The sequence below is a fragment of the Psittacula echo genome (genome assembly GCF_963264785.1).
Source record: "Psittacula echo genome assembly, contig: SCAFFOLD_142, whole genome shotgun sequence".
In the NCBI taxonomy this organism is placed as follows: domain Eukaryota; kingdom Metazoa; phylum Chordata; class Aves; order Psittaciformes; family Psittacidae; genus Psittacula; species Psittacula echo.
The window spans coordinates 8,308-34,906 of record NW_027664194.1 but is presented as its reverse complement, the minus strand read 5'-3'; the positions used below and the strand labels follow the sequence as shown (position 1 = coordinate 34,906).

The window sequence follows — 26,599 nt, the reverse complement described above, 5'->3', positions numbered from 1 at the left end:
CCACACATCCATGGGGCAGGCCTGTACATCTATTGGCAGGCTTAGAGAGCTATGGGGCAGCCCCACACATCTATGGGCAGACTCAGACATCCATGGGGCAGCCCCACACATCCATGGGGCAGGCCTAGAGAGCTATGGGGCAGCCCCACACATCCATGGGGCAGGCCTGTACATCTATTGGCAGGCTTAGAGAGCTATGGGGCAGCCCCACGCATCTATGGGCAGACTCAGACATCCATGGGGCAGCCGCACACATCCATGGGGCAGGCCGAGAGAGCTATGGGGCAACCCCACACATCTATGGGGCAGACCCATAGATCCATGGGGCAGGCCTATACATCTATTGGCACGCTTAGAGAGCCATGGGGCAGACCCATAGATGCATGGGGCAGGCCTAGAGAGCTGCGGGGCAGCCCCACACACCTATGGGGCAGACTCAGATATCCATGGGGCAGGCCTAGAAATCTATGGGGCAGAGTTATAAATGTGTGGTGCAGGCGTATAGATCTGTGGGGCAGGCCTAGAGAGCTATGGGGCAGGCGTATAGATGTGTGGGGCAGACCCATAGATGTGTGGGGCAGACTTAGAGATCTGTGGGGCAGCCCCATAGATGTGTTTTAGTAATAAAGTGCTGGTTTGGAGCTGCTTTGTCTGCCCTTAATACCCCATTTACCCCCTTAGCACCCCATTTACCCCCTTTAGACCCCCTTAATACCCCATCTACCCCCTTTGGGACCCCATTTACCCCCTTAAAGCCCCACCACCACCACCACAACCACTGCCAGCTCCTCCTCAAAGCCACTTTTATTGCCTCTGGCAAAGCACAGGGCAGCCCCCAACCTCGAGGACCCCCCTTTGAGAACCTCCCATTGAGGACCCTCCATTGAAGACCCCCATTGAGGTCCCCATTGAAGACCCCCATTGGGACCCCATTGAGGATGCCCCCATTGAGGACCCCCATTGAAGACCCCCAATGAGAACCCCATTGAGGACCCCCCCCATTGAGGACCCCCATTAAAGACCCCCATTGAGGACCCCATTGAAGACCCCATTGAAGACCCCATTGAGGATGCCCCCATTGAGGTCCCCATTGAAGACCCCATTGAGGATGCCCCCATTGAGGTCCCCATTGAAGACCCCCATTGAAGACCCCCATTGAGGTCCCCATTGAGGATGCCCCCATTGAGGACCCCCATTAAAGACCCCCATTGAGGACCCCATTGAGGACCCCCATTGAGGTCCCCATTGAGGACCCCCCCCATTGAGGATGCCCCCATTGAGGTCCCCATTGAGGACCCCCATTGAGGACCCCATTGAGGACCCCCATTGAGGACCCCCCCCATTCAGGATGCCCCCATTGAGGTCCCCATTGAGGACCCCCTTTGAAGACCCCCATTGAGATCCCCATTAAAGACCCCCATTGAGGACCCCATTGAGGACCCCCATTGAGGTCCCCATTGAAGACCCCCATTGAGGACCCCCATTGAAGACCCCCATTGAGGACCCCCATTGAAGACCCCCATTGAGATCCCCATTAAAGACCCCCATTGAGGACCCCATTGAGGACCCCCATTGAGGTCCCCATTGAAGACCCCCATTGAGGACCCCCCCCATTGAGGATGCCCCCATTGAGGTCCCCATTGAGGTCCCCATTGAAGACCCCCATTGAAGACCCCCATTGAGGATGCCCCCATTGAGGACCCCATCGAGGCCCCCTCTAGAAGAAGAGGCCCCGCATGCGGCGCCCCAGGCCCTGCCGGTCGTAGAGGACGTTGAACTTGTTCACGAACTGGTTCATGGTGTTGCAGGCCTTGGTCAGGGTGCCCAGGTAGGCCATGAGCCCCACGTCATTGCATTGCTGGGGGGGGGGGGAACACACACAAAGTGGGGGGGGGGGGCATGGGGAACACCCCCGCATTGGAATGGAATGGTCCAAACCCCCCCCATTGGAATGGAATGGTCCAAACCCCCCCTCCAGTGAGTTGAGATGGGAGCATCTGAACACCCCCCCCCCCCCCGCCATTGGAATGGAACGGTCCAACCCCTCCCTATTGGAATGGAACAGTCCAACCCCCCCCATTAGAATGGAATGGTTCAAACCCCCCTATTGGAACAGTCGAAACCCCCCCAATAGAATGGAATGGTCCAACCCCCCCCATTGGAATGGAACAGTCGAAACCCCCCCATGAGAATGGAATGATCCAACCCCCCCCCCATTAGAATGGAATGGTCCAACTCCCCCCATTGGAATGGAACAGTCCCTATAGTGAAATGGAATGGTCCAAACCCTCCCCTATTGGAATGGTCCAAACCCCCCCCCATTGAAATGGAATGGTCCAAACCCTCCCCTATTGGAATGGTCCAAACGCCCCCCCCATTGGAATGGAATGGTCCAAACCCCCTCCCATTGGAATGGAATGGTCCCTATATTGGAACAGAATGGTCCAACCCTCCCCCCCCCCCACCATTGGAATGGAACAGTCCAAACCCCCCCTATATTGAAATGGAACAGTCCAAACGCCCTCAATGCAGCTGAGAGGGGTCCCAAAAGGGGGTTTAGGACCCCCCCCATAGGGGTCTGTAACACCCCATAGAGCTCTATGGGCCTTCTAATATGGGTCTAGGCCACCCTATAGGGCTCTATGGTCCCCTTAATGGGGTCTAGGCTACCCTATAGGGGTCAATGGTCCTCGTAATGGGGTCTAGGCTACCCTATAGGGGTCAATGGTCCTCGTAATGGGGTCTATGGCACCCTATAGGGGTCAATGGTCCCCGTAATGGGGTCTAGGCTACCCTATAGGGGTCAATGGTCCTCGTAATGGGGTCTAGGCTACCCTATAGGGGTCAATGGTCCTCGTAATGGGGTCTATGGCACCCTATAGGGGTCAATGGTCCCCGTAATGGGGTCTATGGCACCCTATAGGGGTCAATGGTCCCCGTAATGGGGTCTATGGCACCCTATAGGGCTCTATGGTCCCCTTAATGGGGTCTAGGCTACCCTATAGGGGTCAATGGTCCCCATAATGGGGTCTATGGCACCCTATAGGGGTCAATGGTCCCCGTAATGGGGTCTATGGCACCCTATAGGAATCAATGGTCCCCATAATGGCACCCTATAGTGCTCTATGGTCCCCTTAATGGGGTCTATGGCACCCTATAGGGGTCAATGGTCCCCTTAATGGGGTCTATGGCACCCTATAGGGGTCAATGGTCCCCATAATGGCACCCTATAGGGGTCAATGGTCCCCGTAATGGGGTCTATGGCACCCTATAGGGCTCTATGGTCCCCTTAATGGGGTCTATGGCACCCTATAGGGGTCAATGGTCCCCGTAATGGGGTCTAGGCTACCCTATAGGGGTCAATGGTCCCCGTAATGGGGTCTAGGCTACCCTATAGGGGTCAATGCTCCCCATAATGGGGTCTATGGCACCCTATAGGGGTCAATGGTCCCCGTAATGGGGTCTATGGCACCCTATAGGAGTCAATGGTCCCCATAATGGCACCCTATAGTGCTCTATGGTCCCCTTAATGGGGTCTATGGCACCCTATAGGGGTCAATGGTCCCCTTAATGGGGTCTATGGCACCCTATAGGGGTCAATGGTCCCCATAATGGCACCCTATAGGGGTCAATGGTCCCCGTAATGGGGTCTATGGCACCCTATAGGGCTCTATGGTCCCCTTAATGGGGTCTATGGCACCCTATAGGGGTCAATGGTCCCCGTAATGGGGTCTAGGCTACCCTATAGGGGTCAATGGTCCCCGTAATGGGGTCTAGGCTACCCTATAGGGGTCAATGGTCCCCGTAATGGGGTCTAGGCTACCCTATAGGGGTCAATGCTCCCCATAATGGGGTCTATGGCACCCTATAGGGGTCAATGGTCCCCGTAATGGGGTCTATGGCACCCTATAGGAGTCAATGGTCCCCATAATGGCACCCTATAGTGCTCTATGGTCCCCTTAATGGGGTCTATGGCACCCTATAGGGGTCAATGGTCCCCGTAATGGGGTCTATGGCACCCTATAGGGGTCAATGGTCCCCATAATGGGGTCTATGGCACCCTATAGGGCTCTATGGTCCCCTTAATGGGGTCTATGGCACCCTATAGGGGTCAATGGTCCCCGTAATGGGGTCTAGGCTACCCTATAGGGGTCAATGGTCCCCGTAATGGGGTCTAGGCTACCCTATAGGGGTCAATGGTCCCCATAATGGGGTCTATGGCACCCTATAGGGCTCTATGGTCCCCTTAATGGGGTCTAGGCTACCCTATACGTGTCAATGGTCCCCGTAATGGGGTCTATGGCACCTATAGGGCTCTATGGTCCCCGTAATAGGGTCTATGGCACCCTATAGGGCTCTATGGTCCCCTTAATGGGGTCTAGGCTACCCTATAGGAGTCAATGGTCCCGGTAATGGGGTCTATGGCACCCTATAGGGGTCAATGCTCCCCGTAATGGGGTCTATGGCACCCTATAGGGCTCTATGGTCCCCTTAATGGGGTCTAGGCTACCCTATAGGGGTCAATGGTCCCCATAATGGGGTCTATGGCACCCTATAGGGGTCAATGGTCCCCGTAATGGGGTCTATGGCACCCTATAGGGCTCTATGGTCCCCTTAATGGGGTCTATGGCACCCTATAGGGCTCTATGGTCCCCTTAATGGGGTCTATGGCACCCTATAGGGGTCTATAGGGGTCTATGGCACCCTATAGGGCTCTATAGGGCTCTATAACCCCCTGCAAGGGACGCAGGGACCCCCAAAGGGGGTCTAGGGCCTTCTATAGCACCCCAGAGGGGTCTTTACCCCCGCAATAGGGACCCCCAAACGGGGCTCTGTGCCACCCTACAGGGCTCTATAGGGCTCTATAGGGCCCCACTCACATCGTAGAAGTCGGTCTTGAACTTGTCGGTGCTGAGCACGGGCAGGCAGTGGCAGAGGGCACAGGCTTCGCGCAGGATCTCGTGGTTGAATGGGACCTCTCCTGCGGGAAGAGCGGCGCCGGTCCCTCGGCATCCATCGGGGATCCATCGGGGATCCATCAGGGATCCATTGGGGATCCATCGGGGATCCATCGGGGATCCATAGAGGATCCATCGGGGATCCATCAGGGATCCATAGAGGATCCATTGGGGATCCATCAGGGATCCATCGGGGATCCATCGGGGATCCATCGGGGATCCATAGAGGATCCATCGGGGATCCATCAGGGATCCATAGGGGATCCATCGGGGATCCATCGGGGATCCATCGGGGATCCATTGGGGATCCATCAGGGATCCATCGGGGATCCATCGGGGATCCATAGAGGATCCATTGGGGATCCATTGGGGATCCATTGGGGATCCATAGAGGATCCATCGGGGATCCATCGGGGATCCATAGGGGATACATTGGGGATACATTGGGGATACATTGGGGATCCATAGGGGATCCATCGGGGATCCATCGGGGATCCATAGGGGATCCATCGGGGATCCATCGAGGATCCATCGGGGATCCACTGGGGATCCATCGGGGATCCATCGGGGATCCATAGAGGATCCATAGAGGATCCATAGGGGATCCATAGGGGATCCATTGGGGATCCATCGGGGATCCATCGGGGATCCATCGGGGATCCATAGCGGGGGGGGGATCCCACTCACCGGCCTCGGCCGCCCGCACGTACTCCAGGATGACGCGGACCCGGCTGTGCAGCATCTTAATGGCGCTGTGCTGGGCAATGAGGTGCTCGGCCACTGCAGGATGCGACCCCATGGGCATCCCTGTATCCCATAGCCAAGCCCTGTATCCCTCTATCCCATATCCCGTATTCCTTATCCTTATCTATACGCTACACCCCTGTATTCTATATCCCTACATACCCTACCCCAGATCTCATATCCATATCCTACATCCCATACCCGCTTCCCAATACCCCAGACCCTATATCCCTATATCCCTGCCTATATCCTTGTATCCCTGTATCTCTATACCCCTTCCTATACCCCTATATCCATCCCTACATCCATCCCTATATCCCTGTATCCATCCCTATACCCCTGTATCCATCCCTGTATCCATCCCTCTATCCCTGTATCCATTCCTATATCCCTGTATCCCTGTATCCATCCCTCTATCCCCGTATCCCTGTATCCATCCCTGTATCCCTGTATCCATCCCTGTATCCATCCCTATAACCCCGTATCCCTCCCTGTATCCCTGTATCCCTCCCTGTATCCCTGTATCCATCCCTGTATCCCTGTATCCATCCCTATATCCCCGTATCCCTGTATCCACCCCTATATCCCTGTATCCCTCTATCCCTGTATCCATCCCTCTATCCCTGTATCCATCCCTCTATCCCTGTATCCATCCCTGTATCCCTGTATCCATCCCTATATCCCCGTATCCCTGTATCCACCCCTATATCCCTGTATCCCCTCCCTCTATCCCTGTATCCATCCCTCTATCCCTGTATCCATCCCTATATCCCCGTATCCCTGTATCCACCCCTATATCCCTGTATCCCTCCCCTCTATCCCTGTATCCATCCCTCTATCCCTGTATCCATCCCTGTATCCCCTCTATCCCTGTATCCATCCCTCTATCCCTGTATCCATCCCTCTATCCCTGTATCCCTGTATCCATCCCTGTATCCCTGTATCCATCCCTCTATCCCCGTATCCCTGTATCCATCCCTGTATCCCTGTATCCATCCCTATATCCCCGTATCCTGTATCCACCCCTATATCCCTGTATCCCTCCTGTATCCATCCCTCTATCCCTGTATCCCTCTATCCCTGTATCCATCCCTCTATCCCTGTATCCAATCCTCTATCCCTGTATCCATCCCTGTATCCCTGTATCCATCCCTCTATCCCCGTATCCCTGTATCCATCCCTGTATCCCTGTATCCATCCCTATAACCCCGTATCCCTCCCTGTATCCCTCCCTGTATCCCTGTATCCATCCCTGTATCCTGTATCCACCCCTATATCCCTGTATCCCTCCCTGTATCCCTGTATCCATCCCTCTATCCCTGTATCCATCCCTGTATCCCTCTATCCCTGTATCCATCCCCTCTATCCCTGTATCCATCCCTCTATCCCTGTATCCCTGTATCCATCCCTGTATCCCTGTATCCATCCCTCTATCCCCGTATCCCTGTATCCATCCCTGTATCCATCCCTATATCCCCGTATCCCTCCCTGTATCCCTGTATCCCTCCCTGTATCCCTGTATCCATTCCTCTATCCCTGTATCCATCCCTGTTTCCATCCCTGTATCCCTGTATCCATCCCCGTATCCATCCCTGTATCCCCGTATCCCTCCATCCCGCACCGGTGCTGCTCTCCCCGCCCCCCGTCGCCGTCATGCGGGCCACGTGATCCACGCCGATGCGCTCCGCCTCCTCCGTCGCCAGGGTATAGGGCAGCTCCGCGAACAGCATCGTCGCCTATAGGGGGGTCCCATATGGGGCCGGGGGGGAGCCCGCTCCCCAGAACACCCCCTATAGCCCCCATAGAACCCCCCATAGCCCCCTATGCCCCCCCCCAACATCCAACAGCCCCCCCGGCTACAAGGGAACACAGGGAACCCACCTACGGCGCACGTGGACTCACCTGGACACCCCCCAAGCCACAATGGACTCGCCCAGTCCTATTTATACCCCTAGAGCCCCATTTATACCCATTTCAGACCCATTTCTGCCCCCTTCAGCCCCATTTCTGCCCCCTTCAGCCCCATTTCTACCCCCATAGGAACCCCCAGCCCCATTTCCATCCCTTCAGCCCCATTTATACCCCTTAAGATCCCCCCAGCCCTATTTAAACCCCCCATAACCCACAATGGACTCTCCCATTCCCACTTATCCCCCCCCATAACCCACAATGGACTCTCCCGTTCCCACTTATCCCCCCCCATAACCCACAGTGGACTCTCCCATTCCCACTTATCCCCCCCCATAACCCACAATGGACTCTCCCATTCCCACTTAGCCCCCCCCATAACCCACAATGGACTCTCCCATTCCCATTTATCCCCCCCATAACCCACAATGGACTCTCCCGTTCCCACTTATCCCCCCCCATAACCCACAGTGGACTCTCCCATTCCCACTTATCCCCCCCCATAACCCACAATGGACTCTCCCATTCCCACTTAGCCCCCCCCATAACCCACAATGGACTCTCCCATTCCCATTTATCCCCCCCATAACCCACAATGGACTCTCCCATTCCCATTTATCCCCCCCATAACCCACAATGGACTCTCCCATTCCCACTTATCCCCCCCCATAACCCACAATGGACTCTCCCATTCCCATTTATCCCCCCCATAACCCACAATGGACTCTCCCAAACCCATTTATCCCCCCCATAACCCACAATGGACTCTCCCATTCCCATTTATACCTCCCCAACCCCATTTAAACCCCTATAGAACCCCTCCAACCCCATTTCCCCCCCTTTCAGCCCCACTTCCACCCCCTATAGAACCCCCAACCCCATTTAAACCCCTATAGAACCCCACAGCCCCATTTTAACGCCCTATAGACCCCCCACCCCCTATAGAACCCATTCCCCCCCATTACCTCCCCATTGATGATATCAATGACAGACTCAAACACGCTCACAGGCAGCTAAAAGGGTGGGGGGGGGGGAGTAATAGAGATCATTTAGGGGGGGCCCCTATAGAACCTCCCCTATAGAACCTCCCCCCCCATCACTCACATCCGTGTGCTTGGTCATGGGGTTCAGCTTCAGGAAGAGGGGGCTCTCGATGATCTCACACACCTATAGGGGCCATGGGGGGGGGCTAAGGGGGGGGACCCCTATAATGGGGTGGGGGGGACCCCTATAATGGGGTGGGGGGGACCCCTATAATGGGGGGGGGGGTCACTGGCCTGCTTATGGACGTGGATGTCGGAGGGCTCGGGGGGCCCCCCCGTTGTGTACCAGCCCAGGAACTCCAGCTCCTTGAAGACCTGCTTGACTGGGGGGGTATAGGGAGCCCTCAATGCAGCCCCATAGCCCCCTATATACCCCTATATATACCCCCTATATACCCCCTATACCCCTATATACTCCATAGCCGTCTATATACCCCTATATATATGTCAGCCCCCTATATACCCCATAGCGCCCTATATAACCCACATACCCCTATATACCCCACATACACCCCATAGCCACCCACGTACCCCACAGCCCCCTATATACCCCATACATTCCTATGTGCTCCATATCCCTTTATATATTTCATATACCCCTATATACCCCATATACCCCCACATATACCCTATATCCCCCCAATGCCCCTATATCCACTCTACATCCCCCATACCACTCCCGTATACACTCCATATCCCCCCATGCCCCCTATAACCCCACATATCCCCTCCATATCCCCCTATATCCCCCTATAATCCCCTTTATATCCCCCCTATCCCTTCCCATATCCCCCTATAACCCCTCTATACCCCCCTATAACCCCCTATATGCCCCCATAACCGCCCTATACCCCTCCATACCCCCCAAACCCCCTTATTCCCCACTAATACCCCCCATATCCCCTCTCTATACCCCCCATATCCCCCCTATACCCCCTCTATATCCCCCTATAACCCCCCTATGCCCCCCCATAACCCCTCTATACCCCTCCATACCCCCCCAAACCCCCTTATTCCCCACTAATACCCCCCATATCCCCTCTCTATACCCCCCATATCCCCCCTATACCTCCTCTATATCCCCCTATAACCCCCCTATGCCCCCCCATAACCCCTCTATACCCCTCCATACCCCCCCAAACCCCCTTATTCCCCACTAATACCCCCCATATCCCCTCTCTATACCCCCCATATCCCCCCTATACCCCCTCTATATCCCCCTATAACCCCCCTATGCCCCCCCATAACCCCTCTATACCCCTCCATACCCCCCCAAACCCCCTTATTCCCCACTAATACCCCCCATATCCCCTCTCTATACCCCCCATATCCCCCCTATACCCCCTCTATATCCCCCTATAACCCCCCTATGCCCCCCCATAACCCCTCTATACCCCTCCATACCCCCCCAAACCCCCTTATTCCCCACTAATACCCCCCATATCCCCTCTCTATACCCCCCATATCCCCCCTATACCTCCTCTATATCCCCCTATAACCCCCCTATGCCCCCCCATAACCCCTCTATACCCCTCCATACCCCCCCAAACCCCCTTATTCCCCACTAATACCCCCCATATCCCCTCTCTATACCCCCCATATCCCCCCTATACCCCCTCTATATCCCCCTATAACCCCCCTATACCCCCCCTATACCCCTCCATACCCCCCCAAACCCCCTTATTCCCCACTAATACCCCCCATATCCCCCCTCTATACCCCCCCATACCCCCTCTATCCCCCCTCTACCCCCTATATAAGGCCCTATGGCCCCTATAGGAGCCGCTCACACTGCTCCTCCTTGGTGTAGTAGTACTCCTTGTCGATGAGGACGTGGCCGTCGACGAGGTGCGAGAGGAGCTCGAAGGAGTTCATCACCTCGATGCTGCGGCCCTCCTGGCGCCCAATCAGCGCCCCGATCACTGCCGGGCACAGAGAGGGGCTATAGGGGGCAATAGAGGGGCTATAGGGGGCAATAGAGGGGCTATAGGGGGCAATAGAGGGGCTATAGGGGGCAGGTAGGGGCAGCCTCAGGGCTGGAGGCAGAGCGAGAGGGGCGGGGCTACCGCGAGGGGGCGTGGCCAGAGGCGGCGGGAGGGCGGTGCGGGGGGGGCGTGGTCACAGGGCGCGGGAGTGGCCAATGGGAGGGCGGGGTTGGAAAGGGGGCGTGGTCAGAGAGGCCGCGGGGCTATATAAAGGGGATACGGAGGGGCCTGGGGGTATATAGGGGGCTCTGAGGGGATATAGGGGGGGCTCTGGGGGGATATAGGGGGTTATGGGGGGGCTCCAGGGAGCTGGGGGGGTCAGAAGGGGAGAAGTGGGGGGAAGATGGGGGGGGGTCTGCAGGGGTCTATGGGGTGTCTGTAGGTATCTAGAGGTGTCCATAGGGTGCCTATAGGGGTATCTGTAGGTGTCAATAGGGATACCTGTAAGTATCTATAGGTGTCTATAGGAGTGTCTTAAAGGGGAGCCTGTAAGTTTCTATAGGAATATCTATAGGTGTCTATAGGGGTGTCTACAGGTGTCTATAGAGCTATCTATAGGTATCTATAGGTGTCTATACGAGGTGCCTATAGGTATCTATAGAGATATCTATAGGGGTGCCTATAGGTGTTTATAAGGGTATCTATAGGGGTATCTATAGGGGTGCCTATAGGTGTCTATAGAGGTGTCTATAAGGGTATCTATAGGGGTCCCTATAGGTGTCTATAGGGGTATCTATAGGGGTATCTATAGGGGTGCCTATAGGTGTCTATAGGGGTATCTATAGGGGTGTCTATAGCGGTATCTATAGGGGTGTCTATAGGGGTGCCTATAGGGGTATCTATAGGGGTGCCTATAGATGTCTATAGGGGTATCTATAGGGGTGCCTATAGGTGTCTATAGGGGTGCCTATAGGTGTCTATAGCGGTATCTATAGGGGTGTCTATAGGTGTCTATGGGTATCTATAAGGGTGTCTATATGGGTGTCTATGAGGTGCCTATAGGTGTCTATAGGGGTATCTATAGGAGTGTCTATAGGTGCCTATAGGGGTGCCTATAGGGGTGCCTATAGGGGTGCCTATAGGGGTGCCTATAGGGGTGCCTATAGATGTCTATAGGGATATCTATAGGGGTGCCTATAGGGGTGCCTATAGGTGTCTGTGGGTGTCACCTTGCCCCGGGCGCCCCTCCTGCGAGCGCAGGCGGATCCAGTGGTCGGAGATGTTGAGGATAACGAGCGGGTGCAGCGCCACGGCCACGCTCCCGGGGACCCCCCCCGCCATCACCGGCGGCGCCGCTGGGGAGGCGGAACAGCCTCAGGGGCGGGGCCGGGAGGGGTGCGCACAGCGGCGGGGGCGTGGCCACGGCGAGAAGGGCGCCTCTCATTGGTGGCGGCGCGTAGGGGGCGTGGCCTCCGCCTCCCGCCGTGTGTGTCCCCCCCCCCAAGGCCGGTCCCGCTGCTTCCCCGCTTCCATCCCGGTCCCGATCCCGGTCCCGCTCCCGATCCCGGTGCCGGCCCCGCTGCGGTACCTGCCCCATCCACCTCCATCCCTCCGGCCCCGTTGCTCCCGGTTGTGGATGAAGCGGCTCCGGACGCCGCTGCCGCCGCAGCCGCCATCTTGGCACGGGCTCCGCGCATGCGCGGAGGGGATGGGGACGGGGCGGGGCTTCCTCCCTGCAGAATCACGTGACAGCCCTCCAGTGCATCCCGTTGCCTCCCATTGGATCCCATTGCATCCCGTTGCCCTCCACAGACTTCCCATCCCATCCCAGTGCTCCTCATTGCTCCCCGTTGCCTCCCAGTAATGCCCCAGTGCCTCCCAGTATCCCCCCAGTGCCTCCCAATAACCCTCCATTACCCCCCAGTATCCCCCCAGCGCCTCCTGATACCCCCAATACCTCCCAGTAACTCCCAGTTACCCCCCAGTGCCTCCCAATAAGCCCCCAGTAACTCCCAGTTAGCCCCCAATACCCCCAGTTACACCCCAATACCCCCCCAGTGCATCCCAACGCCCCCCCATTGCCTCCCCATACCCCCCAATACTCCCCCAGTACTTCCCAGTAGCTCCCAGTCCCTCCCAGTCCTCCCAATACCCCCAATATGGGGGGGGGGGAGGGCGGCGAGGGTCCCATTCCCGGTGCCGGGGGGCGGGACAGGGGGAAACAAAGGAGGAAACTTGGAGAGAGCGGTGGGAGCAGGTCCGGAATCGACGACCCTCCCCCCGGGACCCCTTCGGGACCAATCGGATCCATTCGGAACCATTCGGGACCGTTTGGACCCCTTCGGACCCCTTCGGGACCCTTCGGACTCTCTCGGACCCCATCGGACCCCCTCGGGACCCCTTCGGGCCCCCCCGGGACCCCTTCGGGACCCTTCGGACTCTCTCGGACCCCATCGGACGCCCCCGGGACCCCTTCGGGACCATTCGGAATAATTCGGGACCATTCGGAACCATTCAGGACCCCTTCGAACCCCTCCGGACCCCTTCGGGACCCTTCGGAACTGTTCGGGACACTTCGGACCCCTCCGGACCCCCTCTGACCCTTTCGGAACTCTCCGTACCCCTTCGAGACCATTTCGGACCCCTTCGAACCCCTTCGGAACCGTTCGGGACCCTTCGGAACCCCTCGGACCCCCCTCGGGACCCCTTTGGAACCATTCGGGACCCTTCGGAACCGTTCGGGACCCGTTCGGACCCCATTGGGACCCCATTGGACACCGGGAACAACCGGGATCGGGCCCCCCCTCCCCTCTTCCGGACATCGGGATCCCGGGAAGGGCGGGATGCGCCGGAGCTGAACGCGGTGAGTGCGAGGTGGGGGGGAACCGGACCCGGGATAACCGGGATCGGGATCGGGATGGGGGGAGTGGAAAGCGGGGGAGCATCGGGAACAGGACGGGGGCAACCGGGATTGGGGGGGGGAAGAACCAGGAACCGGGATCGGGATCGGGACAAGGCGGGGGGGGCACCGGGCCTGGGACAAACGGGAACTGGGATTGGGGAGGGGAGGAACCGGGATCGGCATCGGGGAACCGGGAATGGTACCGGGATGGGAGGGGTAAAGAACCGGGGTCGGGATAGGAGGGCACCGGGACAACAGGGAAGTGGGATGGGGGGGAATAACCGGGATCGGGATCGGGAAGGGGAGGGGGCAAACCGGGATCGGGGCAACCGGGATGAGGGGGGGGAAAGAACAGGGATCGGGATCGGGACAACCGGTAACAACAGCACTAGGTTGTGGGGGGGGAAGAACCGGGATTGGGATCGGGATGGAGGGGAAACCGGGATGGGGATCGGGGGGTCCGGACACCGGGAATGGGATGGGAACAACCGGGACTTGGAAGGGGGGGGAAGAGGAAGAACCGGGATCGGGATCGGGACAACCGGTAACAACACTGGGATGGGGGGGGGGGGGGGGGAAGAACCGGGATTGGGATCGGGATTGGGGGGGGGTGGGGAACCGGGATGGGGACACCCGGGATTGGGGGGGTGCAATAGGGCTGGGACCGAACCATTGAGGGTGCTGGGGGGGGGGGGGGGGGGGCATTGAAGGGACCCCAATAGCGGTGCCCCCCCCCCCCCCCCCATAGGAGGATGAGGCCGCCCCCCCCCACCCGCTGCCGGCTCCAGGCCCTGGGCACTGCCCTGGGGGTCTTGGTCGCCATCGGCTTCGCCCTGCAGCTGCTGGGGGGGCCCCTGCGGCACAGGTGAGGGCCCCCCCCATCCCCTATGGACAACTATAGGGACCCCTATAGACCCCTATGGAACCCCCATCCCCTATAGACCCCTATAGGGACCCCTATGGAGGCCTGTGGACCCCCCATCCCCTATAGACCCCTATGGAACCCCTATAGACCCCTATGGAACCCCCATCCCCTATAGACCCCTATAGGGACCCCTATGGAGGCCTGTGGACCCCCTATCCCCTATAGACCCCTATAATCCCCTATAGACCCCTATGGAGGCCTGTGGACCCCCCATCCCCTATAGACCCCTATAATCCCCTATAGACCCCTATAGGGACCCCTATGGAGGCCTGTGGACCCCCCATCCCCTATAGACCCCTATAATCCCCTATAGACCCCTATAGATCCCCCATCCCCTATAGACTCCTATAGACACCTATAATCCCATATAGACCCCTATGGAACCCCCATCCCCTATAGACAGCTATAGTCCCCTATAGACAACTATAGACACCTATAATGCCCTATAGACCCCTATAGAACCCCCATCCCCTATAGACCCCTGTAGACCCCTATAATCCCCTACAGAACCCCATCCCCTATAGACATCATAGACACCTATAATCCCCTGTACACCCCTATATATATCTATAGACCCCTACAATTCCCTATAGACCCCTATAGACCCCTATAGTCCCCCATCCTCTATAAACCCCTATAGCCTCTATAGCCCCCTATAGACTGCTATAGATCCCTATAGACCCTTATAGATGACCCCTGTAATTCCCTATAGACCCCTATAGTCCTCTTAAGACCCCTATAGCCACCCCATCCCCTGTAGACCCCTATAGACCCCTATAATCCCCTATAGACCCTTATAGACCCCTATATGTACCTATAGCCCCCCCCCCAGTGTGCCAATGGGTGCCTTGGGTTGGGGGGGCTCAATAGAGGGGGGTGGGATCGGGGAGATGGGGCTGAGGTGGCTGCAATGGGGTACCCGGGGGGGTCCCCTATAGCGGTGCAATGGGGGTCCCCCGCATGGGGGTCCCCAGTATGGGTGCAATGGGGGCCCCCTATACAAGTCCGTTGGGTTCCACTATACAACACCACTGGGTGCCCTCTATATGGGTCCTATGGGTTCCCCCTATATGGGTCCTAAGGGTGCCCTCTATATGGGTCCTGTGGGTTCCCCTATGGGATCCCCTCTGGGTGCCCCCTATGGATGCCCCCTATATGGGTCCGTTGGGTTCCTCTATGGACCTGCCCTATATGGATCCTGTGTGTTCCCCCATGTGCTCCCCTATGGGCTCCCCTATGGACTCCCCTCTGGACTCCCCTATGGATGCCCCCTATGGACCCTCCCCTATGTATCTCCCTATGGACCCCACCTATGGAATCCCCTATGGACTCCCCTATGCACCCCCCTATACATTCCCCTATGTATCCCCCTATGGACCCCTGCTATGGACTTCCCTATATGGACCCTATGTATCCCCCTATAGAACCCCCCGTATGGACTCCCCTATATGTATTCTACGTATTCCCCTATGTATCCCCCTATAGACCCCCTATACGGACCCCCCGTATGTACTCCCCTATGGACTCCCCTATATGTATTCTATGTATTCCCCTATGTATCCCTATATGGACCCCCCCTATGGGCTCCCCTATGGACTCCCCTATATGTATCCTATGTAACCCCTACATATCCCCCTATATAGACCCTATGTATTCCCTTATGTATCCCCTACGTATCCCCCTATATGGACCCTATGTATCCCCCTATGTATCTCCTATGTATCCCCGTATGTATCCCCCTATATAGACTCTATGTATCCCCATATAGACCCTATGTATCCCCCATATAGACCCTATGTATCCCCCCATATAGACCCTATGTACCCCCATATAGACCCTATGTACCCCTATATAGACCCTATGTACCCCCATATAGACCCTATGTACCCCTATACAGACCCTATGTACCCCCATATAGACCCTATGTACCCCCATATAGACCCTATGTATCCCCATATAGACCCTATGTACCCCTATATAGACCCTATGTACCCCCATATAGACCCTATGTACCCCCCATATAGACCCTATGTACCCCTATATAGACCCTATGTATCCCCCATATAGACCCTATGTATCCCCATATAGACCCTATGTACCCCCCATATAGACCCTATGTACCTCCATATAGACCCTATGTACCCCTATATAGACCCTATGTACCCCCATATAGACCCTATGTACCCCTATATAGACCCTATGTACCCCCCAATATAGACCCTATGTACCCCCATATAGACCCTATGTATCCCCATATAGACCCTATGTACCCCTATATAGACCCTATGTACCCCCATATAGACACTATGTACCCCCCATATAGACCCTATGTACCCCTATATAGACCCTATGTATCCCCCATATAGACCCTATGTATCCCCATATAGACCCTATGTACCCCTATATAGACCCTATGTATCCCCATATAGACCCTATGTACCCCTATATAGACCCTATGTACCCCTATATAGACCCTATGTACCCCCCATATAGACCCTATGTACCCCCTATATAGACCCTATGTCCCCCCATATAGACCCTATGTACCCCCCATATAGACCCTATGTATCCCCATATAGACCCTATGTACCCCCATATAGACCCTATGTATCCCCTATATAGACCCTATGTATCCCCATATAGACCCTATGTACCCCCATATAGACCCTATGTACCCCCCATATAGACCCTATGTACCCCCCATATAGACCCTATGTACCCCCATATAGACCCTATGTACCCCCCATATAGACCCTATGTACCCCTATATAGACCCTATGTACCCCCATATAGACCCTATGTACCCCTATATAGACCCTATGTACCCCCATATAGATCCTATGTACCCCTATATAGACCCTATGTACCCCCATATAGACCCTATGTACCCCCATATAGACCCTATGTATCCCCTATATAGACCCTATGTACCCCCATATAGACCCTATGTACCCCCCATATAGACCCTATGTATCCCCATATAGACCCTATGTACCCCCATATAGACCCTATGTACCCCCCATATAGACCCTATGTACCCCCATATAGACCCTATGTACCCCTATATAGACCCTATGTACCCCCATATAGACCCTATGTATCCCCATATAGACCCTATGTACCCCCATATAGACCCTATGTAAAACCCATATAGACCCTATGTACCCCCGATATAGACCCTATGTACCCCCATATAGACCCTATGTACCCCCCATATAGACCCTATGTACCCCTATATAGACCCTATGTACCCCCTATATAGACCCTATGTATCCCCATATAGACCCTATGTACCCCCATATAGACCCTATGTACCCCCCATATAGACCCTATGTACCCCTATATAGACCCTATGTACCCCCATATAGACCCTATGTACCCCTATATAGACCCTATGTACCCCCATATAGACCCTATGTACCCCTATATAGACCCTATGTACCCCCATATAGACCCTATGTACCCCCCATATAGACCCTATGTACCCCCATATAGACCCTATGTACCCCCATATAGACCCTATGTACCCCCCATATAGACCCTATGTATCCCCATATAGACCCTATGTACCCCCGATATAGACCCTATGTACCCCTATATAGACCCTATGTACCCCCCATATAGACCCTATGTACCCCCTATATAGACCCTATGTACCCCCATATAGACCCTATGTACCCCCCATATAGACCCTATGTACCCCCATATAGACCCTATGTACCCCTATATAGACCCTATGTACCCCCATATAGACCCTATGTACCCCTATATAGACCCTATGTACCCCCCATATAGACCCTATGTACCCCCATATAGACCCTATGTATCCCCATATAGACCCTATGTACCCCTATATAGACCCTATGTACCCCCATATAGACCCTACGTACCCCCCATATAGACCCTATGTACCCCCCATATAGACCCTATGTACCCCCCATATAGGATCTATGTACCCCTATATAGACCCTATGTACCCCCCATATAGACCCTATGTATCCCCATATAGACCCTATGTACCCCCCATATAGTCCCTATGTATCCCCATATAGACCCTATGTACCCCCCATATAGACCCTATGTATCCCCATATAGACCCTATGTACCCCCATATAGACCCTATGTACCCCCCATATAGACCCTATGTACCCCTATATAGACCCTATGTACCCCCATATAGACCCTATGTACCCCCCATATAGACCCTATGTACCCCCATATAGACCCTATGTACCCCCCATATAGACCCTATGTACCCCTATATAGACCCTATGTACCCCCCATATAGACCCTATGTACCCCTATATAGACCCTATGTACCCCCATATAGACCCTATGTACCCCCCATATAGACCCTATGTACCCCTATATAGACCCTATGTACCCCCCATATAGACCCTATGTATCCCCATATAGACCCTATGTACCCCTATGTAGACCCTATGTACCCCCCATATAGACCCTATGTACCCCCATATAGACCCTATGTACCCCCCATATAGACCCTATGTATCCCCATATAGACCCTATGTACCCCTATATAGACCCTATGTACCCCCCATATAGACCCTATGTACCCCCCATATAGACCCTATGTATCCCCATATAGACCCTATGTACCCCCATATAGACCCTATGTACCCCTATATAGACCCTATGTACCCCCCATATAGACCCTATGTACCCCCATATAGACCCTATGTACCCCTATATAGACCCTATGTACCCCCATATAGACCCTATGTACCCCCCATATAGACCCTATGTATCCCCATATAGACCCTATGTACCCCTATATAGACCCTATGTACCCCCATATAGACCCTATGTACCCCTATATAGACCCTATGTACCCCCATATAGACCCTATGTACCCCTATATAGACCCTATGTACCCCCATATAGACCCTATGTACCCCCCATATAGACCCTATGTACCCCTATATAGACCCTATGTACCCCCATATAGACCCTATGTACCCCCATATAGACCCTATGTATCCCCATATAGACCCTATGTACCCCTATATAGACCCTATGTACCCCCATATAGACCCTATGTACCCCCCATATAGACCCTATGTATCCCCATATAGACCCTATGTACCCCCGATATAGACCCTATGTACCCCGATATAGACCCTATGTACCCCCCATATAGACCCTATGTACCCCCTATATAGACCCTATGTACCCCCATATAGACCCTATGTACCCCCCATATAGACCCTATGTACCCCCATATAGACCCTATGTACCCCTATATAGACCCTATGTACCCCTATATAGACCCTATGTACCCCCCATATAGACCCTATGTACCCCCATATAGACCCTATGTATCCCCATATAGACCCTATGTACCCCTATATAGACCCTATGTACCCCCATATAGACCCTATGTACCCCCCATATAGACCCTATGTACCCCCCATATAGACCCTATGTACCCCCCATATAGACCCTATGTATCCCCATATAGACCCTATGTACCCCTATATAGACCCTATGTACCCCCCATATAGACCCTATGTACCCCCCATATAGACCCTATGTACCCCCATATAGACCCTATGTACCCCCCATATAGACCCTATGTACCCCCATATAGACCCTATGTACCCCCCATATAGACCCTATGTACCCCTATATAGACCCTATGTACCCCCATATAGACCCTATGTACCCCCCATATAGACCCTATGTACCCCCATATAGACCCTATGTACCCCCCATACAGACCCTATGTACCCCCATATAGACCCTATGTACCCCCATATAGACCCTATATACCCCCCATATAGACCCTATGTACCCCTATATAGACCCTATGTACCCCCCATATAGACCCTATGTACCCCCATATAGACCCTATGTACCCCCCATATAGACCCTATGTACCCCCATATAGACCCTATGTACCCCCATATAGACCCTATATACCCCCCATATAGACCCTATGTACCCCCCATATAGACCCTATGTACCCCCATATAGACCCTATGTACCCCCCATATAGACCCTATGTACCCCCCCTCCCCTCTGCCCCCCCCCCGTGCCCGCAGCCCGCCCCGCCGCTGCTCGCCGCGCACGCACGTGGCCTTCCTGAAGACGCACAAGGCGGGCGGCAGCTCCGTGCTCAACCTCCTGCACCGCTTCGGCCACCGCCGCCGCCTCCGCTTCGCGCTCCCCGCCGCCGCCCGCTACCACTTCGGGTACCCGCGGCCCTTCCGCGCCGAGCGCGTCCGGGGCTTCGGCCCGCGGGCGCCCCCCTTCGACATCATCTGCCACCACATGCGCTTCGACCGCAAGGAGGTGCGGCGGAGGGGGCGCTGCGGGGGTCTAGGGGGGATATAATGGGGTGTATGGGGGGATAATGGGGTGTATGGGGGGATATGGGGGGTATGGGGTGATGGGGACCCCCCCTTGGACATCGTCTGCCACCACATGCGCTTCGACCGCAAGGAGGTGCGGGAGAGGGGGCGCTATGGGGGTCTATGGGGGATATGGGGGTATATGGGGGATATAGGGGTATATGGGGGATATATGGGGTGTATGGGGGGGATATGGGGGGATAATGGGGTGTATGGGGGATATATGGCGGGATAATGGGGTTGTATGGGGCATATATGGGGGGATATGTGGGATATAGGGGTATACGGGGGGATAATGGGGTCTATGGGGGATATAGGGGTATATGGGGTATATGGGGGTATATGTGGGATATAGGGGTGTATGGGGGAATATATAGGGAGATAATGGGGTGTATGGGGGGGGTATGGGGGGATAATAGGCTGTATGGGGGGGGTATGGGGGGATATGGGGGGTATGGGGTGATGGGGACCCCCCCCTTGGACATCGTCTGCCACCACATGCGCTTCGACTGCAAGGAGGTGCGGGAGAGGGGGCGCTATGGGGGTCTATGGGGGATATGGGGGTATATGGGGGATATAGGGGTATATGGGGGATATATGGGGTGTATGGGGGGGATATGGGGGGATAATGGGGTGTATGGGGGATATATGGCGGGATAATGGGGTTGTATGGGGCATATATGGGGGGATATGTGGGATATAGGGGTATATGGGGGGATAATGGGGTCTATGGGGGATATAGGGGTATATGGGGTATATGGGGGTATATGTGGGATATAGGGGTGTATGGGGGAATATATAGGGAGATAATGGGGTGTATGGGGGGGGTATGGGGGGATAATAGGCTGTATGGGGGGGGTATGGGGGGATATGGGGGGTATGGGGTGATGGGGACCCCCCCCTTGGACATCGTCTGCCACCACATGCGCTTCGACTGCAAGGAGGTGCGGGAGAGGGGGCGCTACGGGGGTCTAGGGGGGATATAATGGGGTGTATGGGGGATATATGGGGGGATAATGGGGTGTATGGGGGGATATGGGGGGATAATGGGGTGTATGGGGGATATATGGCGGGATAATGGAGTTGTATGGGGCATATATGGGGGGATATGTGGGATATAGGGGTATATGGGGGGATAACGGGGTCTATGGGGGATATAGGGGTATATGGGGTATATGGGGGTATATGTGGGATATAGGGGTATATGGGGGGATAATGGGGTGTATGGGGGATATATGGGGGGATAATGGGGTGTATGGGGGGGGTATGGGGTGATGGGGACCCCCCCTTGGACATCGTCTGCCACCACATGCGCTTCGACCGCAAGGAGGTGCGGGAGAGGGGGCGCTATGGGGGTCTAGGGGGGATATAATGGGGTGTATGGGGGGATATATGGGGGATATAGGGGTGGTAGGGGGATATATGGGGGGATAATGGGGTATATGGGGGATAATGGGGTGTATGGGGGGATATGGGGGGTATGGGGTGATGGGGACCCCCCCTTGGACATCGTCTGCCACCACATGCGCTTCGACCGCAAGGAGGTGCGGGAGAGGGGGGTCTACGGGGGTCTATGGGGGATATAATGGGGTGTATGGAGGGATAATGGGGTGTATGGGGGATATATGGGGGGATAATGGGGTGTATGGGGGGGGTATGGGGGGTATGGGGTGATGGGGACCCCCCCTTGTGCATCATCTGCCACCACATGCGCTTCGACCGCAAGGAGGTGAGGCCATAGGGGGGTACACGGAGGATATGGGGGGGTTCCACAGAATGATGATGGACACCTTAAGATGATGCTGGGTTCCATAGGAGGACATTGGGGTCCTATAGGGTGATGCTGGGTACCATGGGATGCTGTTGGGTACCATAGGGTGATGCTGGGTACCATGGGTTGCTGTTGGGTACCATAGGGTGATGTTGGGTACCATAGGATGCTGTTGGGTACCATAGGGTGATGCTGGGTACCATAGGATGCTGTTGGGTACCATAGGGTGATGCTGGGTACCATAGGGTGATGCTGGGTACGATAGGATGCTGTTGGGTACCATAGGGTGATGCTGGGTACCATGGGATGCTGTTGGGTACCATAGGATGCTGTTGGTTACCATAGGGTGATGCTGGGTACCATGGGATGCTGTTGGGTACCATAGGGTGATGCTGGGTACCATGGGATGCTGTTGGGTACCATAGGATGCTGTTGGTTACCATAGGGTGATGCTGGGTACCATAGGGTGATGCTGGGTACCATAGGATGCTGTTGGGTACCATAGGATGCTGTTGGGTACCATAGGGTGATGCTGGGTACCATAGGATGCTGTTGGGTACCATAGGGTGATGCTGGGTACCATAGGGTGATGCTGGGTACAATAGGATGCTGTTGGTTACCATAGGGTGATGCTGGGTACCATGGGATGCTGTTGGGTACCATAGGGTGATGCTGGGTACCACAAGATGGCATTGGGGTCCTATAGGGTGATGCTGGGTACGATAGGATGCTGTTGGGTACCATTGGGTACCATAGGATGCTGTTGGTTACCATAGGGTGATGCTGGGTACCATGGGATGCTGTTGGGTACCATAGGGTGATGCTGGGTACCATGGGATGCTGTTGGGTACCATAGGATGCTGTTGGGTACCATAGGGTGATGCTGGGTACCATAGGATGCTGTTGGGTACCATGGGATGCTGTTGGGTACCATAGGGTGATGCTGGGTACCATAGGGTGATGCTGGGTACCATAGGATGCTGTTGGGTACCATAGGATGCTGTTGGGTACCATAGGGTGATGCTGGGTACCCCAAGATGACATTGGGGTACCACAGGCTGATTCTGGGCCCCTATAGCCCCCCCATAGCCCCTCCTTACACCACCCCCCCCCCCCCCGCCATCCCCACGCAGGTGGAGCGCGTGATGCCCAACGACAGCTTCTACTTCTCCATCGTCCGCGACCCGGCCCCGTTGGCCGAATCCGCCTTCTCCTATTACCGCTCCATCACCCCGGCCTTCCGCAGCGCCCCGTCCTTGGAAGCCTTCCTGGAGAGCCCCGAGCGCTTCTACCGGGCCGGCGTGCGGGGCAACCACTACGCCAAGAACCTGCAATGGTTCGACCTGGGGCTGCCCGCGGTCAGCGGGCCCGGCTCGCTGCGGGCGGCGCTGGAAGCCCTGGACCGCAGCTTCGCGCTGGTGCTGCTGGCCGAGCACTTCGACGAGTCGCTGGTGCTGCTGCGGGACGCGCTGTGCTGGCCGGACGAGGCCGTCACCGCCTTCGCCCACAACGGCCGCGCCGCCGCCGACGTCCCCGCGCTGTCGCCGGCTCAAGCGCGGCGCCTGCGCCGCTGGAACGACCTGGACTGGGCGCTCTACGTCCACGTCAACCGCTCCTTCTGGCGCCGCGTGGAAGCCTTCGGGGCCGCCCGCATGCAGCGCGAGGTAGCCCGCCTGCGCCGGCGCCGCGAAGAGGCGTCCCGCCGGTGCCTGCAAGGAGGGGGCCCCATCCCGGCTCCCTCCATCAGCGACCGCAGGCTGCGGCCGTTCCAGCCGCCGGGGAGAGCGCGCATCCTGGGGTACCAGCTCCGGGAGGGGCTGAGCGGGGAGGAGCGGGAGCGCTGCGCCCGCATGGCCACGCCGGAGCTGCAGTACAAGGATCTGCTCGACCGGCGCCAGTTCGGCAACGGCACCGGCGTGGAGTGAACGGGAAGGATGGGGATGGGGGGGGGGGGGGATGCTCCTGAGCCCGTCCCATCGCAGTGGGATGCGGGGATTGGAGGGCTTCGGTAGAGGCAATGGGATCGTGCCGTCCCCCCCCCCCCCATCTATAGTGGTACATCCCGGTGCCTCGATTGGGATTGGAGGGCCCCGCTAGAGGCAATGGGATCGTGCCGTCCCCCCCCCCATCTATAGTGGTACATCCCGGTGCCTCGATTGGGATTGGAGGGCCTCGGTAGAGGCAATGGGATCGTGCCCCCCTCCCCATCTATAGTGGTACATCCCGGTGCCTCGATTGGGATTGGAGGGCCCCGCTAGAGGCAATGGGATCGTGCCGTCCACCCCCCCAATCTATAGTGGTACATCCCGGTGCCTCGATTTACCCACTACAGACAATGGGATCTGCCCCTATAGGGATTAATACATCCCTATAGGGGTTAATGCCCCCCCATCTATAATGGTACATCCCGGTGCCTCGATTTACCCACTACAGACAGTGGGATCTGCCCCTATAGGGATTAATACATCCCTATAGGGGTTAATGCCCCCTATCTATAATGGTACATCCCGGTGCCTCGATTTACCCACTACAGGCAATGGGATCTGCCCGTATAGGGATTAATACATCCCTATAGGGGTTAATCCCCCCCATCTATAATGGTACATCCCGGTGCCTCGATTTACCCACTATAGGCAATGGGATCGTGCCCTAGAGGGGTTAATATGGGGTTAACCCCCCCATCTATAATGGTATAGCCCTGTGCCTCAGTTTACGCACTATATGCAATAGGATCATGTCCCTATAGGGGTTAATGCCCCCCCATTTATAATGGTACATCCCTGTGCCTTAATTTACCCACCATAGACAATGAGATCATGCCCCTATGGGGGTTAAACCCCCCCATCTATAATGGTATAGCCCCGTGCCTCAGCGTAGCCACTATAGACAATGGGATCATGTCCCTATAGGGGTTAATACCCCCCCATCTATAATAGTACATCCCTGTGCCTTAATTTACCCACTATAGACAATGAGATCATGCCCCTATGGGGGTTAATACACCCCTATAGGGGTTAATACCCCCCCATCCATAATGGTATTGCCCTGTGCCTCAGTTTAACCATTAAGGGCAATGCGACCCTATGGGTGGGTGGGGTGTTCACCTCCCCTCCCCCTTCCCGCCCGCAATGGTACAGTCCACCCCGCAGGCCACGCCCCCAACCTCGCTTCGCGGTTGCTATGGCAATAAAAGCCCGGAATCTCAGCGCTGATTGGCTGCTGCGGCGGAGGGCGGGCAAGCCCCGCCCCCTCGGCGGGCGCTGATTGGCCGCAGCATCGATACGCTCAGCGCGCGGCCACGCCCACTCGGCGCTCGGCTCCGCGCCCTGCGCACGCCCCAGGAGCCGGTACCGGGAACCCCCGAACCCCCCCCCCCGGGAACCCCCGAGCCCCTCCGGAACCTCCCGAACCCTTCCGGAACCTCCCGAACCCTTCGGAGCCCCCCCCCGAACCCCGCCGGGACCCGTCAGGAGCCCCCGAACTCTTCCGGAACCTCCCGAGCCCTTCCGGAGCCCTCGGACCCCTTCGGAGCCGCCCCCGAACCCCTCCGGAACCTCCCGAACCCCTTTGGGACCCGTCCGGAGCCCCCGAACCCCCTCGGGACCCTCCCGAACCCATTCCCCGTCCCATTCCCACTCCCATTCCCGTTGATCCCGGCCCCACTCCCCTTTAATCCCTGTTATATTCCCCATCCCATTCCCTTTTATCCCTCTCCCCATTCCCATCGATCCCTCTCCCATTCCCTGTTATCCCAGTGCCATTCCCGCTCCCATTCCCGGTTGGTAGCCCGGTCCCATTCCCATTAATCCCTCCCACATTCCCGGTTATCCCTGCTGTGATCCCGGTTATCCCGGTTGTTATCCCTACCATTATCCCGGTCATCCCTCTCCCGTTCCCGGTTGTTATCTCTGCCGTAATCCCGCTCCCATTCTCTGCTGTTATCCCGGTCTCATTCCCTGCCGTTATCCCTCTCCCATTCCCGTTTATCCCAGCCGTTATCCGGGTGGTTATCCCTCTCCCATTCCCTGCCGTTATCCTGGTTATCCCAG

General features: G+C 56.1%; 2 protein-coding genes across 2 annotated transcripts; one reads left to right on the top strand and one right to left on the bottom strand.

The window, feature by feature from the left end:
* Nucleotides 1-1,646: 1,646 nt before the first annotated feature.
* Nucleotides 1,647-20,594, bottom strand: COPS6 (COP9 signalosome subunit 6). Its single transcript, XM_080639929.1, has 11 exons — nt 20,502-20,594; nt 12,167-12,311; nt 11,808-11,933; nt 10,444-10,575; nt 8,888-8,976; nt 8,715-8,777; nt 8,576-8,623; nt 7,324-7,438; nt 5,646-5,738; nt 4,881-4,981; nt 1,647-1,858 (listed from the first exon to the last, which is right to left on the bottom strand). Exons 2-11 carry the CDS (start codon nt 12,273-12,275, stop codon nt 1,718-1,720), a joined length of 1,017 nt encoding a protein of 338 aa, XP_080496055.1. The 5' UTR covers nt 12,276-12,311; nt 20,502-20,594; the 3' UTR covers nt 1,647-1,717.
* GAL3ST4 (galactose-3-O-sulfotransferase 4) lies at nt 14,233-24,858 on the top strand (the record flags this gene model as incomplete). The annotated part of the gene is made up of 3 exons (XM_080639930.1): nt 14,233-14,345; nt 20,471-20,720; nt 23,684-24,858. The coding sequence occupies 3 exons, from the start codon at nt 14,233-14,235 to the stop codon at nt 24,473-24,475; spliced, it is 1,155 nt and encodes a 384-aa protein (XP_080496056.1). The 3' UTR covers nt 24,476-24,858.
* Nucleotides 24,859-26,599: the final 1,741 nt, after the last annotated feature.

Coding starts and splice junctions, on each gene's coding strand:
- COPS6 (XM_080639929.1), bottom strand. CDS start 12,275: ATGCGCGGAGCCCGTGCCAAGATGGCGGCTGCGGCGGCAGCGGCGTCC. Junction 4,982..5,645: donor CGTGCGGGCGGCCGAGGCCG/GTGAGTGGGATC, acceptor CTCTTCCCGCAG/GAGAGGTCCCATTCAACCAC. Junction 1,859..4,880: donor TCAAGACCGACTTCTACGAT/GTGAGTGGGGCC, acceptor CCCCCCCCCCAG/CAATGCAATGACGTGGGGCT.